This window comes from Gordionus sp. m RMFG-2023, unplaced genomic scaffold (assembly GCF_954871325.1).
Source record: "Gordionus sp. m RMFG-2023 unplaced genomic scaffold, tfGorSpeb1-WG-v2 contig_379, whole genome shotgun sequence".
In the NCBI taxonomy this organism is placed as follows: domain Eukaryota; kingdom Metazoa; phylum Nematomorpha; class Gordioida; order Chordodea; family Parachordodidae; genus Gordionus; species Gordionus sp. m RMFG-2023.
Genome location: NW_027051113.1, coordinates 7,393 through 26,784, shown reverse-complemented (window position 1 = coordinate 26,784; position 19,392 = coordinate 7,393). Strand labels below are relative to the sequence as shown.

Genomic DNA, 19,392 nt, shown 5'->3' with positions numbered 1-19,392 from the left:
TTTTTGAAAAATAGTAAAAGTGTAAAAAGTTACTTTTGAAGGTACGAATGATATAAAGCATTATTAAAATTCTTCAAGCGGTCCGATAGAAATAAAAATTATAGCCGCATATGCAATATATAAGTATATAGTTTTGGTAAAAAATTATCTCTTAGTTTAATACTCTAGAAAATAAAGCCACTCTCACTATAACCCTGGGTTCATTATAACACCGGTCTCCCCTAATTATGGACATCAATTTTTTAGCTTTAGCTGATAACATAAAATAATATCACAAAGTTCTTTCCAAAAGTGTCTTACTTTGTGGAATAACACATGGCAGGTAACATCAAGAAATTTAAATTCTAGTGGAATTCGTATTACGAATCTATGGTTTTGCTTGATAAAATCTTAGTTGAAAAACAAAAGGAGCTTGATGAGTTATATGATAACCATGGGGTTAGCTTGGTGAACTGGATTAATATTCCACTTTTTCCTAGAGAATTTAAGAATTCTTGATTCCAATTTTTCTTCTCATGTCAAAATTTTATCATTATCAGATCTTTGATAAAATACATAATTTAGAAAATTATCGTATGTTTATATTGTTAGTTATATTTAATAATGAGATTTGTTTAATAATGACAAAATATTTTATGTTATAGTTTATGAATTTGAATAAATCTTTAAAAATATGTATGTCCGACTACATTTTTTTTATCTTAATTTTCTAAAAACCACTTTAAAAATTATATATTTTGAGAATATTAAGACAGGAGATTTCATAAAAAACGAATGACACGTTTCGGAGTTAATAAGATTTCAAAACGCGACGTTTTTTAGCCGCCCGGTAAATAATCAAAATTTTTGATCTCATTATCAACTTTCTTCCAATAGTAGGAATAGGGATAGTAGTCGTTTTTGTCAATATCATCATAAGCTTGACAATTTATAATTGAATTTATTAAATACCATGAGATAGCCCAACAAACACAACTTAAGTTATACATTAATTAATATTTTTATAATTTAAGATTGATTCTAGTAAAAGTTAATTTTTGCCCCAACAAGCCCCAAACCCCAGGCTTGTAGATTACATTGGTTTATTAAGTCTCCTATAGGATAATTGTTATCAATAATACACCATTTGTATATAAATAATTCATAAAAAATTTCAAAATGTGATATTATATTTTAAAAAATGTTTAAGTTTTAATGAATTTTTTAATTTTTTTTCTAATTCTTTTGATTATCAACCACCAGAAAAGGTGAAAGTTAAAGGGAAAAAATAGAATTTAAAGCATAAATAGCAAATGAATACTTATTATATCATATTTTTAAGCATAATATAATTAATTCGACCTAATTCTACTAGCCCCTAGTTACTGATATGATTTACCCTTTAGAAAATAATGTTAAAGCATAATTAAAATATTTTTCACTATAATATTAAACGGCATAAAAATATGGATTTGTGGCCTTCTGTCTCTCTTAAAGTTGAAATTGTTTTAAACCATATCATGAATAATAAACCAATTTGCACAGTGAGATTTAGAAATAATTAAATAGACAGAATATGAAATTAAAAAATCTTCTTTTCCCATTTCAGAAAGTCTCATAATCATTATGTTTAAAAATATTTATTGTAGGCATTTCCTTTCAGACAGAATAATATGATTTGAAAATAACTTACAAAATATTAAATTTGAACTAAATTCACATATCATCTCTATTGAAACCACCAAAATATATAATTAAATATATTTTTTATCATTTTAAGATTTATATTTGAAACAGGAGTTGGCATTTATTATTTTTAAATTTAACAATGTTTAAATTTAAAAAAGATAAGATTTTATGTTTTAAAGCTATAAAAATTAATAATTTTGACGATTACAAAAGATTTAAGATAGAGGTCTCAATTCAATGTTCCCCTTCATCTAATCTTATTTAAAAAATTTTAAAAATTATCAACATATTTTTTTAGCGCTGGAAAGGGTTAATCATATCAGTAACTAGGGGCTAGTAGAATTAGGTCGAATTAATTATATTATGCTTAAAAATATGATATAATAAGTATTCATTGGCTATTATAGCTTTAAATTCTATTTTTTTCCCTTTAACTTTCACCTTTTCTGGTGGTTGATAATCAAAAGAATTAGAAAAAAAATTAAAAAATTCATTAAAACTTAAACATTTTTTAAAATAAAATATCACATGTTGAAATTTTTTATGAATTACTTATATACAAATGGTGTATTATTGATAATAACAATTATCCTATAGGAGACTTAATAAACCAATATAATCTTCAAGCCTGGGGTTTGGGGCTTGTTGGGGCAAAAATTAACTTTTACTAGAATCAATCTTAAAATATAAAATATTTATTAATAGGGTCTTTTGTAAAATACGACTTAATCTAATCGTTATAAAAATTGACTATACCAAATTCCACATATACGAATTTCATAAATAACAAGTGACGTGTTTTAGAGGTAAATAATTTTAAAACGCATAAATAAATATAGACAATTAAGCTGGTTCTCTGGTTTTTTGGAACTTAATAAATGGGTTAAATATAATTTTGTCAAATATAAATCACTATTGCATTGTGATAATGTTAGTTGTAATGCATTCGCGATATTGCATTCGCTATGATGCATTCGCGATAATGCATTCGCTGTAATGTATTCGCTCTAATATATTCGCTATGATGCATTCGCTATAATGTTTTCGCGGTAATGCATTCGCTATAATGCATTCGTAATGTTTTCGCGGTAATGCATTCGCTATAATGCATTCGCGCTATATAATACATTCGCTATGATGCATTCGCGATAATGCATTCGCGGTATTACATTCGCTGTAATGCATCGCTATAATACTTTCGCGTTATGCATTCGCGCTAATATATTCGCTATGATACATTCGCTATAATGCATTCGCGGTAATGCATTCGCTATAATATCTTTTCGCGGTAATCGACATTCGCGATAATGCATACGCGATAATACATTTCGCGATAAATGTTTCGCGGTATTGACGTGATACGACTTGAAACATCCTTATAAATGATTATCACCCTAAAATATTACTAGGGTATTAAGGGTAAAATAATTATAACACAATATCTTCTAGTAATGTTAGATAAATAGAAAAATAGATATAAATTATTGAAAAATTATTTTTTCCAAATCTTTAAGTATCTATTTCAAAGAAGTTCTCTATAGGAATTATTACGGCAAAATAAATTTATAGTAACCTATTATAAATATTAAGTATTTTTTTATATATTGAAACATACAAAAAAATGCTTATCACGCTAAAATATAACTAAACACTTCCAAAGGATATAAGTGAAAATCATTATAAGTCAATAAATAGCTTCTAGTATTATTAAATAAATAGAATATATTTAGATTATGTTGAAATCATTTTTCCAAATATCTAAATAGTTCCAATGAAGTTCTCTACAGGAAATAACTTCTTCAACGACAAAATTAATTAATAGTAATATTTAAAATATTAAGTTATAATACTAAAGATTTTATATATACTTGGAACAAACTTATAAAGGATTTTCATGCTAATATATAATAACTAAACACTAAATCATAACACAATACTTTGTATTAATGTTAAATAATAGGAAAATAAATTTTGATTATTGATAAATTATTTTTTCCAAATCTCTAAGTATTTCATAGAAGTTCTCTATAGGAATTAACCTATTCTATGACAAAATAAATTAATAGTAAATTTATTAAATATATTAAGTTGTAATTAAAGTATTATTTTATATATATACTTGAAACATAAATAAAAATATCACGCTAAAATATAACTAAACACTTTCAAGGGATATTAAGGGTTACATCATTATAGCCCAATAATACTTTCTACTAATATTAAATAATAGGAAAATAAATTTAGATTATTGAAAAATTATATTTATTGTAAAATTCTTTTTCTAAATGTCAAAGTATCTAGTTCTTTTACGACAAAATAAATTTATTGTGAATTTATTAAAAATATTAAGTTTCCTATAGTAAATATTGAAATATATTTTATATATACTTGAAACATCCTTATAAAAGATTATCACCCTAAAATATTACTAGGGGTATTATATTTTTTCCAAATCTTTAAGTATCTATTTCAAAGAAGTTCTCTATAGGAATTTATCTCTTTTACGACAAAATAAATTTATAGTAACCTATAATAAATATTAAGTATAATTATGACACAATATCTTCTAGTAATGTTAGATAAATAGGAAAATAGATATATATTATTGAAAAACTATTTTTTATAAATCTTTAAGTATCTATTTCAAAGAAGTTCTTTATAGGAATAATTACGACAAAATAAATTTATAGTAACCTATAATAAATATTAAGTATTTTTTTATATATTGATGAAACATACATAAAAATGCTTATCACGCTAAAATATAACTAAACACTTACAAAGGATATAAGTGAAAATCATTATAAGTCAATAAATAGCTTCTAGTATTATTAAATTAATAGAATATATTTAGATTATGTTGAAATCATTTTTCCAAATATCTAAATAGTTCCAATGAAGTTCTCTACAGGAAATAACCTCTTCAACGACAAAATTAATTAATAGTAATATTTAAAATATTAAGTTATAATACTAAAGATTTTATATATACTTGGAACAAACTTAAAAAATTTTCATGCTAATATATAATAACTAAACACTAAATCATAACACAATACTTTGTATTAATGTTAAATAATAGGAAAATAAATTTTGATTATTGATAAATTATTTTTTCCAAATCTCTAAGTATTTCATAGAAGTTCTCTATAGGAATTAACCTATTCTATGACAAAATAAATTAATAGTAAATTTATTAAATATATTAAGTTGTAATTAAAGTATTATTTTATATATATACTTGAAACATAAATAAAAATATCACGCTAAAATATAACTAAACACTTTCAAGGGATATTAAGGGTTACATCATTATAGCCCAATAATACTTTCTACTAATATTAAATAATAGGAAAATAAATTTAGATTATTGAAAAATTATATTTATTGTAAAATTCTTTTTCTAAATGTCAAAGTATCTAGTTCTTTTACGACAAAATAAATTTATTGTGAATTTATTAAAAATATTAAGTTTCCTATAGTAAATATTGAAATATATTTTATATATACTTGAAACATCCTTATAAAAGATTATCACCCTAAAATATTACTAGGGGTATTATATTTTTTCCAAATCTTTAAGTATCTATTTCAAAGAAGTTCTCTATAGGAATTTATCTCTTTTACGACAAAATAAATTTATAGTAACCTATAATAAATATTAAGTATAATTATGACACAATATCTTCTAGTAATGTTAGATAAATAGGAAAATAGATATATATTATTGAAAAACTATTTTTTATAAATCTTTAAGTATCTATTTCAAAGAAGTTCTTTATAGGAATAATTACGACAAAATAAATTTATAGTAACCTATAATAAATATTAAGTATTTTTTTATATATTGATGAAACATACATAAAAATGCTTATCACGCTAAAATATAACTAAACACTTACAAAGGATATAAGTGAAAATCATTATAAGTCAATAAATAGCTTCTAGTATTATTAAATTAATAGAATATATTTAGATTATGTTGAAATCATTTTTCCAAATATCTAAATAGTTCCAATGAAGTTCTCTACAGGAAATAACCTCTTCAACGACAAAATTAATTAATAGTAATATTTAAAATATTAAGTTATAATACTAAAGATTTTATATATACTTGGAACAAACTTAAAAAATTTTCATGCTAATATATAATAACTAAACACTAAATCATAACACAATACTTTGTATTAATGTTAAATAATAGGAAAATAAATTTTGATTATTGATAAATTATTTTTTCCAAATCTCTAAGTATTTCATGGAAGTTCTCTTTAGGAAATAAACTATTCTATGACAAAATAAATTAATAGTAAATTTATTAAATATATTAAGTTGTAATTAAAGTATTATTTTATATATATACTTGAAACATACTTAAAAATATCACGCTAAAATATAACTAAACACTTTCAAGGGATATTAAGGGTTACATCATTATAGCCCAATAATACTTTCTACTAATATTAAATAATAGGTGATGCACCTACCTCCTTGTTTACCTTTTGTCTCCAACCCCAATATGAAATCTCTATTAACTAAACTTAAATGATAAATAAATCTATCCGAAAATCTGAAATATTTAATGAAATTAATAAATTCATTATTGATCTCCCAACCCCTCCTAATATTAATTATTTATGAAATATAGGATCAATTACAGGATTATTTTTTATATCCCAATTTATTACAGGATTCTTTCTTTCTATACATTACATTTCAGATATTAATAAATCATTTTTTATAGTGGTATCTATTGAAAATAATATTTGAGAGGGATTTTTATTACGCAATCTCCATTCTATAGGAGCATATTTTATGTTTATTTTTATTTATTTGCACATCTTTCGTAGTCTATTCTATGGATCATTTGTAATCTTACTTCTTTTAATTATAATAACAGCCTTTTTAGGGTATGTTCTTCCGTGAGGGCAAATATCTTACTGAGCAGCAACTGTAATTACTAATATAATCTCCGCTATCCCTATTCTAGGAAAGCCTGTGGTTATTTGAATTTTAGGAGGATTTAATGTAGGGGACCCTACATTAAATCGATTCTTTTCCTTACATTTTTTTTTACCTTTTATTTTACTAGTGTTAATAATAGTGCATTTAATTTTATTACACTTAAAAGGCAGTAACAACCCCCTTGGAATCCCTTCTTCTGTTTTTAAAATCCCTTTTCACCAAACTTTTTCTTATAAAGATATTTTTGGTTTTATGCTGCCCTTATTCTTATTTTTTATTCTTATTTTTTTATGTCCTGATTTATTCACAGATGTAGTCAATTTTATCGAGGCTAACCCTTTATCCACACCACCACATATTATACCTGAGTGATATTTTCATTTTGCTTATGGTATCCTACGAAGTGTACCGAATAAATTGGGCGGGAGTTATTGCTTTATTTATAAGAATCATAATTATATACATCTTACTTATATCTTCAAAAAATCTTTTAATCTATAACTCTTTACGTAAATTTATTGCCAATCTTATTGCCTCCTCTTTTATCCTATTAAGCTATATTGGTTCTCAAGTTGTAGAACCTCCTTTCATTGTTATAGGGCAGATACTCAGTGTTATCTACTTTTTATTATTTTTTATTATAGCTTCTATCTGAGTAACCTATATTTGCCTTGAAAGCAAATCAAGATCGTAAAAATCATTACTCTCGTTAATAAATCAATATTCATTTAATATAATATAAATTATATAGAAATTTCAACTCTAAAATACTTAAATTACTTTAAGTAATGAATTTACCTCTAAATCCTAAATTTAGTACACAAATTATGCTAACCTAAATTAAATTTAAAGTGGTCCTTTCGTAACTTTATAATATAACAATAAAAGATAGGAACCGATCTGGCTCTCGCCGATCTGCACTCAAATCATGGTTAAATTTAATGGTCGAACAGACCATCCATTAAAACTACTGCATCTTAATGAAAAATAATTCAACATCGAGGTCGCAAACACTATAAATTATAAGATCTAATTTACTATATTACGCTGTTAACCCTAGGGTAACTTTTTCTAAATATCAATATAAAATTGGATCTCTTTAAAATACACTCAATTTTAGCCCTAGTTGCCCCAACTAACTGTAACTATATACAGAAGCTCCTAGGGTCTTTCCTTCTTTTTATTAACTTTAAGATTTTTCACTTAAAATTCAATTTTATTAACCAATAATAACTTAAAATAAGTCTTACCATTCATCCTAGCAAACAATTAATTTGCAAATGATTATGCTACCTTCGCACGGTCAAATTACCGCGGCCATTAAACTTTTATCATAGGGCAGGCAATACTAAAAACAACTGCTTTTAGCTAAGTATTTGTTAAACCTACATATTTTAATCGAGTAAATTAATTAATTCATATACATAATATTTTTACTATAAAATATTTCTTACTTCTACTAATTAAAGCAAATTAATTTTAATTAAAATTAATTTGTTAAACCTAATTAATTTTAATTAAAATTATTTAATATATGACAAACTACACATTAAAAGATTTTATCTCAATTTTATATTAACATTTTATTTATAATGGTTAACTTTACTTAAAAGAGCTCACCCCTATTAACTTCGGAGATTTACTCACCGCATTCTAAAAGAATTATTATCATTAAGCCAGCTATAAAAGAACAAAATGAATTTCACCTTAATAAAATTTAAGTAAAAATTTGAAACTTTTTACTTAAATTTTATTAACTATCTTCATTATCTGGGTAGTTAACAATAAACTTTTTTATTACCTTATCGTGTTGCAACAGGAAACCCTAATATATCTTTATTTTTAATCCCTTTTCAGGACCATTAAAAATTCATTTTATCAAAAATACTATAATTAAAATTTTAAAATCTTTACATAATTCACCTTTTCAGTGTAAATGAAACGCTTTATTATAGGATTATTTATATATGTAATAGGCCTTCTTTCAAGAGGGCCTACTTTGTTACGACTTGTCCCTCTAGAGAATGACGGGCGATATGTGTATAGTTTAGAGCCTTTTCATTAAAACACTCTTATTTTAATTACTTCTAAATCCTGAATTTTAGTGTGAACTATTTTTAAATAGTTAAAATTATATTATATAAAGTACCCCACTTAACTCTAAATATCCTAAACTTTGACTTGAAAAAATATTTTATAAAATATTTATTTTTAATTTTTAAACAAAAAATATATAAAACAGCAATACATAAAGAAAAATTTAGATAAGGTCAAAAGCGTACTATCAACTCAATAAGCTAGATCCTCTAGTAGGGATAAACCACCTCCAAATTTTTTAAGTTTCAAATTTTATAATACTTAGGTATTTTTCTATTTTTTCTATAATAATAGGGTATCTAATCCTAGTCTTAAAACAAAGCTTATAAAAATCCTGGATTTTGGATTTAATATCTTTAGGGATTCCACCCCCTAAAGATATTAAATCCAGACTAATTTTTACCAAATTCAAATTAAATCTGTTTGTATAACCGCTAATGCTGGCACAAACTTTTTAAGACTTATATTTACTAAACCTTAATTAAAAGTTGTTTAATTTATACTCTGAATTAAAAACTAAAATTTTAATAGGGAGGTGAAATAAATTAAACAACTTTTAATTATATATTTATTGTAAAATTCTTTTTCTAAATGTCAAAGTATCTAGTTCTTTTACGACAAATAAAATTTATTGTGAATTTAATAAAAATATTAAGTTTCCTATAGTAAATATTGGAATATTTTTTATATATACTTGAAATTAGCGCGAAATGTATTATCGCGAATGCATTATCGCGAATGCATTATCGCGAATGTCGATTACCGCGAATGTCGATTACCGCGAAAAGATATTATAGCGAATGCATTATAGCGAATGCATTACCGCGAATGCAATATAGCGAATATAATACAGCGAAAATATTATAGCGAATGTATTAGCGCGAATGTAATACCACGAAAATGTTATCGCGAATGTATTATAGCGAATACATTACAGCGAATGAATTATCGCGAATATATTACCGCGAATGTATTATAGCGAATCAATTATCGCGACTACATTATAGCGAATGCATTAATGTGAATGAATTATCGCGAATGCATTATAGCGAATGCATTATAGCGAATACATTATCATATCGCGAATGGAGTTTCATGAAAGTTACAATTTTATATTTATCGACTTTTCGACTGACTTAGTTGAATCTGAAAATTAAGTTAAAATGGGGATTGGCTCTAAAAACATTTTTTAATTGAAATTAAGGCTAAGGCTTTTCTTTTTTTTGACTCAAAATATATAAAAAAGATTCTAAGTAATAAAATAGATTTCTCTTTTTCATCTAATCATTTTAAATATTAAACATTAAGTTTTTTCTTTTTAATTATTGAAAACTTGTAGGGCAGAACGGGGTTATGGCGAACCCTAAAGGCAAACCTTAAGAAATTTATAAGTACTTTATCATTTTTAATAAAAAATATCTCATTTTGTTCAGCTCTATTAGTTTTATTATATGTTTAAATTTCAAAAATACATCTCTAATAATTTTTTCAAAATATCATTTTTCCTGGAATTTTTTTTGATAACCGAGTGAACCCTACCCGGGTACGAACAAGCCCTTGGTCGAGTCCATATATAAAAGTTATATATTTTTTTATTAGGATACTAGCTAATAACCCGTCAAGAATGACGGGGAATTAGAATTTTCTCCTTTATAACTATTTTTATATCTTTAAAAACTCAATCTATGAAAGGATGATAGATATTAGGGCTCCCAGGCTCTTATATATAGTCGAGACATCCCAGCAATAAAGGACACAAATATACACCTTGCTCACATTTTAAAGATAAAAGAAAATTTTACCCAATAATTAAGATTTATTACATGGAAACAATGTCTCTTATTGGAACCCCAAATATTACATTATCCACCAGACCTCCTGTTAGTCAGCATTTCTGTTCACTGAATGAATAAAAGAAGAGAAAAAAAGAGACAAAGATATGAATTATAAGAAAATATAATAATAATGTATACCTTAAGACTTAACGATTATGGGGTTCCAACACATATACATTTGTAACCATATAAAAAAATATAATATAGTAAAATTTATTGATAATGATGATGGTATCGTGTCTATGATGTTTTTGGTGATGTAGTGTCGTTTTTTTTGATTTCATTTCCTTGCTCGTAACTTGCCGTAAATAACTGGAAATAAAACGTGTAAATTGGAAGATAAAATAAAATTTACTGATGATTGTTGTAAGTGCTGAAAAAAAGAAGAAATAAATTTAATATAATATTTATTAAGTCAGTTATTGTATGACAGGCAGATCAAGGTTTCCTGGGGGAAGAAAAGGGAAGTGGATGATCTGGGAACAATGGTGTATTGAAGTGTCTGTTGGGATGGATAACACAAAGAAAATCAATTCATATTTTGTCTAGTTTTTGATAATGATTATATTTGATGACGGTTATATATGATTATTTTTATTATCTTTATTTTATATGTTGATAAATAAAGTGTATTGTTTATTTTAGGGTTTAGAAAGTGTATTGTCTAAGTTAGAGTTTTGAAATTGGTACCAGTAGACCAGGATCCGAAGCAACCAATGTACTAACTACAGGTGAGATTATGGGAAGTGTGTTAATGTTATTTATTTTGAAGTAATTAATCATTTTTATGAAATATGGTGTAAGGGTAATTATATAATTATACATATGATATATTTATTTATTAATGATAAACATATATAGGATACATTTAGATTTAAAAGGATATCATTAATGAAAATGTGAGATAATCTAGCTGCAGTGTTATGTAATAAACTTGTGAAATACATTAGAATTAAAGAAATTGAATTGTAATGAGGTCATAATAATATATATAATAATAGTATATGTGAACAAGTATTTTTGATTTAATGTATGAATTTGATATGGTTTCAATTAAGGTGATATATTATTTAGGGATCTATAGAGGGTGAATTAATGTTGTTTATTTTAGAGGGATCTATAGAGGGTGAATTATTGTTGTTTATTTTAGAATAATTAACCATTTTTATGAAATATGGTGTAAATAATAAATTAAAGGAATTGAAGTATAATGAAATCAGAATAGTATGTATAATGTTATATGTGGATAGTTATTTGGATTTAATGTCTGCATTTGATAGATACAAATGTAGTAGGAGTTATTAGATGACATTTAATTTTTTTTTAATTATGAAATTTTAGATGTAATATATATATTATTTTTTTTTGAAAAATTATAAAATTTTGAATATTGTTATGTATGCAATGCAAGGATATGAAGGGAAAATATTTTTACAGAGAAGGCCAGCTCTTGTTGATGAGTATGCCTTGAGGTGGAAATATTGTTTGGTTTGCATACTGGAGAAAGTTTTTTTTATATATAAATTTTGTTTTGTAAATTTATTTAGCACATTACATATTTATTTATCTTTGTAATAATTTTATAGCACATCACCTTTTACTACTTATATTAGGAACATGTTTTTTTCATATTACATATTTTTTTTATCTTTGTAATAATTTTATAGCACATCACCTTTTACTACTTATATTATGAACATGTTTTTTTTAAAAAAAAGAAAGAAAGAAAAGACTCAAATTATTTTATATTGTGAGGCTATATCAAAAATTCTTTACAGATATACTGTATAACCCATTATATTCTCAATTTTTGTTACTTTGCATTCTACATTTTTATGAATTGTGCTAATTGTGATAGCAGAGTTAGGTAGAAATGGTATATTTTTCTTAGGATACTGAGTAATTCCTAGATGGAAAATATTGTATTTTCTACATATTATATATTTTTCTTTATAAAATATCAAATGTATTTCTATATATATGTCTTATAATTGTGTTAAAATTTTTGTTCGGAGAAGTTTTGTTCGGAAAATTTTTGCAATTATTTTTAATGCCTAAGAATGGATTTGTATATCTATTTTAGGAGATATTTATAAAAATGTAGATGACAGAAGAACAATTACATGTGTTGAAATTGCATATCACACATAAACCATTGGTTTACATTATAATATTGTAGATAAAACCATTATTTCATAATTACCATTAATTATACCCGAATAATGTATATTATATCTCCTATTTCCCAAGTGTCTTAAAATGAATATTAGTATGTTTTGCGGCCATATTAATGTTCCATAGATTATAAATGCAGATACCTCAAAGTAAATGTCATTATTGATAATATGTGTTTCTGCGATTATATATTGAAATGTATCGGAGATATTATTTTATAAATCATCATAAAGGGAGACGATTCGATAAATTCCCTGAACGTTTTCAGGGTATGCGATACAATTCAATGGGACGATTCGATACAACACCACCAGAGAAAGAGGAACGCTGGGCTTGTGAAGGGTGGGCGTGTTGTAAGTGCTGAAAAAAAGAAGAAATAAATTTAATATAATATTTATTAAGTCAGTTATTGTATGACAGGCAGATCAAGGTTTCCTGGGGGAAGAAAAGGGAAGTGGATGATCTGGGAACAATGGTGTATCTGTTGGGATCAGGGTTGCCATGCCTCCCCCCATCAGTGGGAGTCTCCCACAATTTTTTAGTTTACCCACATACATCTCACTCCCACAAAACTCCCACAATTAGAAATCTCCCACAAAAATCTCCCACAATTTTTTAATTTCTCCCACAATTTTTTTTTTAGCATTTTAATGTTTTTAATATATAAATAATAATTTTGAGAGACAGTATTTGATTATTTTTATATTTTTAAAATAAATTTTAAATATTTATTCGAAAAATATGTCTAGTTCTTTTATTTTATTTTTCCGCTAATTTTAAATTCTCCATCCAATCCAATCCATTCGACATTTTCAAAATTTGAAGTTAGAATAGTATGGGAAACTAGTGCTTTTTTTATATTTTTATTTATATATACCATGATAGTTATCTTCTAGGTGAGATTTAGATTGTTTTGAGGTTAAAGCACTAGTTTCCAATACTGATGTTTTTTTGGACAATAAAATGTTATAATTAAATATATAAAAAGAAAAATTATTTTCAATATAAATTGCTTATGTACTATTATATATTAAAAAATATATTATTAATATTAGAAGTAATATTTTTAAAAATTAGCAATGAAAGTGGAACTCATCTTAGAAAATATTATTATCCTAATCATCTTTAATCTAAGCTTAAAAAATCCTAAATATTATACATATTTTATATTTTTATTTATATATACCATGATAGTTATCTTCTAGGTGAGATTTAGATTGTTTTGAGGTTAAAGCATTAGTTTCCAATACTGATGTTGTTTTTTGGACAATAAAATGTTATAATTAAATATATAAAAAGAAAAATTATTTTCAATATAAACTGCTTATGTACTATTATATATTAAAAAATATATTATTAATATTAGAAGTAATATTTTTAAAAATTAGCAATGAAAGTGGAACTCATCTTAGAAAATATTATTATCTTAATCATCTTTAATCTAAGCTTAAGATATCCTAAGAGGCCGAGTTAATGGTTAAACAAAATTATAAAATGTCATGCCAGGATTTTTATAAATATCTTAATAACGACGGTAAACGTTTAGTTCCATTATTTAAATCTCATATAAAATATAATTAACTATAACTATTTGACTTTCTATATTTTATAAAATCTTATTTATACATTTGCATAAAATCAAATAAATTTATTTTTTACATTGTAAAATTAATATTTTGAATATTTTGGCAAATCATAAAAATAAAGAAGCATTACAATCTCCTCAAACATGACATCATATTAAATCTTATTAATAATTATCCGATAATAGTAATATTCTTACTTTGGTATTTCTGCAGCATAATTTAGTGAGCCTTTATTAAATTATATTCTTCTGATTGCAACTGCATATTAACAGCATATAGTAGATTTCCTATATGTAAAATTCCTAAATATACTTCTGCCATTTATTTTTGAAAATTATTTTCAAATAGGACAGCTTTTATAATCTATTTATTTTTTAAAGGTTTGTATTTTAAAATTCTACGATAGCGCGTATTAGGAGGAACCTGTCAACCAACATTATGCTGACTCAATTCTGTAAATACACTCTGGTTTTTGCCAAATTCACTGAGGAATTATTAGATCAGAAAGCTACCATGCAATTCATTGGTAATGCCAAATCTGCCATATTTACCATTATATATGGTTAGCTATGTCTTTGGATATTTCATATCTGGAGAAAATTTTTTTAATAGTTTTATTAAAATGACATTAATTTTGTTGAAATAGGGGAGGATCAAGGGAAATGTTTTGATATCTCCTTATTAGATGCATCTGTTAGAATTGCATATGTTTGCACATCTTTCAAATCGTCAAGAATTGACTTTCTGGATTTATATCCTAAAACATTGTTGATAGCCTTGCTCATTTTGTGTTCTACAAAGTATTCTATTCATTTATATTAGTCGTTAAATATTATGGGGAAAGATTCTACCAACATTGAGATGTTGAGTAACTCTCTGAATGTTGTACTGCATGATAGGTATTTACTATTTCCGCAACTGTAGTTGCATCTATATTATTTCTTATTTTTGAAGAATATTTTTGTTTTGAAATAGATGTTTATAGAATGCCCTGTACTGATTTATGCTTTGAAGATTTTTGATACCTCAAAATATCATATTCCCTTCCCCCATTTATTTTTTTACATTGTAAAATTACAATTTTTTATAAAATTTTATCTTGTTTACATTCTTTTGTATTTAAAAAAGATCGTTGGTTATTATTTTTAAACAAAATTAATATATTATAATAAATCAATATGTTTTTTTAATAATAAAGATAGTACTCTAAGAAATTTTGTGTCATACAGTAATTACCTATTTTGAAAAATAGTTGGGTATTTTATTTTGGAAAATAGTTAACTATTTTATTTTGAAAAAGAGTTGGATATTTTATTTTGAAAAATAATTAGGCTATTTTATTTTGAAAAAGAGTTGGATATTTTATTTTGAAAAATAGTTGGCTATTTTATTTTGAAAAATAGTTGGCTATTTTATTTTGAAAAATAGTTGGCTATTTTATTTTGAAAAAAAGTTAGCTATTTTATTTTAAAAAAAGTTAGCTATTTTATTTTGAAAAATAATTACCTATTTTATTTTGGAAAATAGATTAGATTTTATATTTATAAAAGATAATAAGTGGATAACTAAGTCAATGGCCTGCAAAAAAATTTTTTTTACCAATTTCTCCCACAATTTTTATATTTCTCCCACAAAATACCTAATTTCTCCCACAATTTGAAAATTTTGACCTGGCAACCCTGGTTGGGATGGATAACACAAAGAAAATCAATTCATTATTTGTTTAGTTTTTGATAATGATTATATTTGATGACGGTTATATATGATTATTTTTATTATCTTTATTTTATATGTTGATAAATAAAGTGTATTGTTTATTTTAGGGTTTAGAAAGTGTATTGTCTAAGTTAGAGTTTTGAAAATGATGATGATGGTATCGTGTCTATGATGTTTTTGGTGGATGTAGTGTCGTTTTTTTGATTTCATTTCCTTGCTCGTAACTTGCCGTAAATAACTGGAAATAAAACGTGTAAATTGGAAGTATAAAATAAAATTTACTGATGATGATGGTATCGTGTCTATGATGTTTTTGGTGGATGTAGTGTCGTTTTTTTGATTTCATTTCCTTGCTCGTAACTTGCCGTAAATAACTGGAAATAAAACGTGTAAATTGGAAGTATAAAATAAAATTTACTGATGATGATGATGGTATCGTGTCTATGATGTTTTTGGTGGATGTAGTGTCGTTTTTTTGGATTTCATTTCCTTGCTCGTAACTTGCCGTAAATAACTGGAAATAAAACGTGTAAATTGGAAGTATAAAATAAAATTTACTGATGATGATGATGGTATCGTGTCTATGATGTTTTTGGTGTAGTGTCGTTTTTTTTATTTCATTTCCTTGCTCGTAATTTGCCGTAAATAACTGGAAATAAAAGGTGTAAATTGGAAGAATAAAATAAAATTTACTGATGATGATGGTGGTATCGTGTCAATGATGTTTTTGGTCGATGTAGTGTCATTTTTTTGATTTCATTTCCTTGCTCGTAACTTGCCGTAAATAACTGGAAATAAAACGTGTAAATTGGAAGTATAAAATAAAATTTACTGATGATGATGATGGTATCGTGTCTATAATGTTTTTGGTGGATGTAGTGTCGTTTTTTGATGAATTAACTTGAAGCTACATAATTTAATACGTCCTGATATACGACATTAAGAGTAAATACTCTATTATCATTCAAAAGTGTGCCCTGGTATTTTGTAGGTAATATTTTTATTTTTTTAAATCTGCAACGTGTTAGAGCGACATAGAGCTGACCATGGGAAAACACAGGTTCAGGAAGAAAGAGGCCGACATTGTCGAATGTTTGACCTTGACTTTTGTTTATAGTGATAACAAAAGCAGGAATTATAGGAAATTGGCGTCTTTTTAATATGAAAGGCAACCGGGAATCGCTCGGGGAAAGATCAATTCGAGGAATAAAAACGCGATGGCCATTATGCGTCCTTGATAATATTTCAGAATCTATGAAATTATCATGTAAATTTTTGATAAGAAGTCGTGTCCCATTGCATAAGCCTCTGCTGGGATTCATGTTACGAAGAAGCAATATTATTGTCCCAACTTTAAGATTTAAAATATGAGGAGACATTCATGATGGGGTTTGAGAATGAAGAAATTCAATGGGGAAATTAAGTAAATCCTCAGGATTATCTGTTTGTATAGAATCAGCGCTAAAATATATCTTAGAATTTCCTGATAGTTTTTGAATAATTTCGTTATTTAAATTTAGGGCTATGTTATTTTTAGTGGTTAATATAATTTTTTTTGAAAATAGGTTAATATCAGATATTTGTATGGAGTCTCCATATATTGATTTGATTAATGATTTTTCTAATAATGAATTTGGGATTTCAATCGAATCTGGAGGGAATAAAGGATTGGAAACATTTGATAAAGATTCTCCAACATTCAAAAGCCAGGAATTATACTCAACATCTTCAGAAGATAACCGCATATTTTCATTCAGGTGGATAACTTTAAAATAAACCCATAAATCAGAAGACTTAAGACACGATTTAATAATATATGCTTTTAAACTGTTTGGAATGACAGGTAAAGTTTGCCTAAAATCGCCGCTCAATAATTTAACTTTACCACCGAATGGGAACTGTGTTTGCATTATATCTTTAAGTAATCTATCGATACAGCGTAAAGCGTATTTAGTCATCATTGTGGCTTCGTCGATAATAATTAATTTGGACCTTTTAATAACAGTAGCATCAGGGGAATGAAGACTCATGCGAGATACAGAGTTATCAACAATCGGAATAGGTAATTTAAATCCACTATGTATTGTTCTACCCCCTTTTAAAAGAATAGCGGCAATGCCTGTTGTTGCAAACGGTAAAACTATTTGGTTGCGTATTCATATGTAGCACATTAGGGTGTTATACAAAAAAGTTTTTCCAGAACCACCAGGACCATCAATATAAAAACAACGCTGAGCAAAATCATTATTTTCGATAGATTGAACGATTAAATCAAAAGATGATTTTTGTAAAAGATTTAATTTAGAAATAATTTCCCATGCTTTAGCTGGCTCAAGTTCAATATTATAAATATCATTTTCAAGTGTTATAGTAGGAACAGGCAAATTAAAATTATTTAGATGAAAACCATGGTCACGCAAAACTTTTTCTATATCTGATAAGGCCATATTAATTGCAATAGAATCTGTATGGGTATGTGCGAAATCTTCTATCATATATTTTTTAAATTTTTCCCAGAGGTTATTTGGATTTTCTGGCTGACAAAAAATACAAATAAAGGCAAAAGATTGACGCAACTGTATGGGCATTAAAAATGTTGACGCTTCTTTCATAAATGCTTCCCATTCCTTGTCATCAACCAATAAATTTCTTTTAAAAGCCGCCTCTTTAAAAGTATTATATAAAACTCATTCAAAACTTGTGGCGCCAACAACATGAAGTAATAGTAAACGTAGGAAAAATCTCTCGCCGGATGGATCAACAGTATACATTAGTGTTGTTAAACGGCTCGTTTTGAGCCGATTTTTAAAAACGGCTAACTCAATATTTTAGCCAGAAAAATATTGCCTAAGCCTCAAGATTTCGAAAATATATGTCTATACATTTGTTCCTTCTATGAGCAAAATCTTCAGGCTTGGGTAATATTTTTATGGATGAGGTATTGAGTTAGCCGTTTTTAAAAATCGGCTCAAAACGAGCCGTTTAACAACACTAGTATACATCCTTGAAATTATATTGTTTTGTCTTTGTCTAAGTTTCCACTTATTAGCGCTGAAAGTATAATGATATGGTATAGTGACATATAAATATTGACGGGCATTAACATCATTTTTATTTAATTCAAACCAGGCAGTTAATGTAGTATTTCTGCTGGCAGATTTCTCTAATGCCTGACGTTCTTGTCCTTCTATAAAATATACCGGTTGATGAAATGGCAAGTGTATTGCTAATCGATTTATACCGTGAGATCGATCATGCATACGATTTTCTAATAATCTCCACATGGCTTCACATGCATATCGGGCATTTATATGCATTCTAATTTCATCATGAGATTGAAGCGAATTAGT

General features: G+C 25.9%; 2 protein-coding genes and 1 long non-coding RNA gene across 3 annotated transcripts; 1 reads left to right on the top strand and 2 right to left on the bottom strand.

Annotated features, from left to right (window-relative positions):
- Positions 1–10,941: 10,941 nt before the first annotated feature.
- LOC135930738 (uncharacterized) lies at positions 10,942–13,598 on the top strand. Its single transcript, XR_010572876.1, has 3 exons — positions 10,942–11,142; positions 11,211–11,336; positions 12,974–13,598. It is a non-coding gene; the product is annotated as an uncharacterized LOC135930738 (long non-coding RNA).
- Positions 13,599–15,268: 1,670 nt separating this feature from the next.
- On the bottom strand, positions 15,269–17,421 carry LOC135930740 (ATP-dependent DNA helicase PIF1-like). Its single transcript, XM_065467531.1, has 2 exons — positions 17,064–17,421; positions 15,269–15,351 (listed from the first exon to the last, which is right to left on the bottom strand). Exons 1-2 carry the CDS (start codon positions 17,419–17,421, stop codon positions 15,269–15,271), a joined length of 441 nt encoding a protein of 146 aa, XP_065323603.1.
- On the bottom strand, positions 17,422–18,072 carry LOC135930739 (uncharacterized). Its single transcript, XM_065467530.1, has one exon. The coding sequence runs from the start codon at positions 18,070–18,072 to the stop codon at positions 17,422–17,424; it is 651 nt and encodes a 216-aa protein (XP_065323602.1).
- Positions 18,073–19,392: the final 1,320 nt, after the last annotated feature.

Coding starts and splice junctions, on each gene's coding strand:
- LOC135930739 (XM_065467530.1), bottom strand. CDS start 18,072: ATGAGTCTTCATTCCCCTGATGCTACTGTTATTAAAAGGTCCAAATTA.
- LOC135930740 (XM_065467531.1), bottom strand. CDS start 17,421: ATGTCTCCTCATATTTTAAATCTTAAAGTTGGGACAATAATATTGCTT. Junction 15,352..17,063: donor GCTCTATGTCGCTCTAACAC/GTTGCAGATTTA, acceptor TGATATTTTGAG/GTATCAAAAATCTTCAAAGC.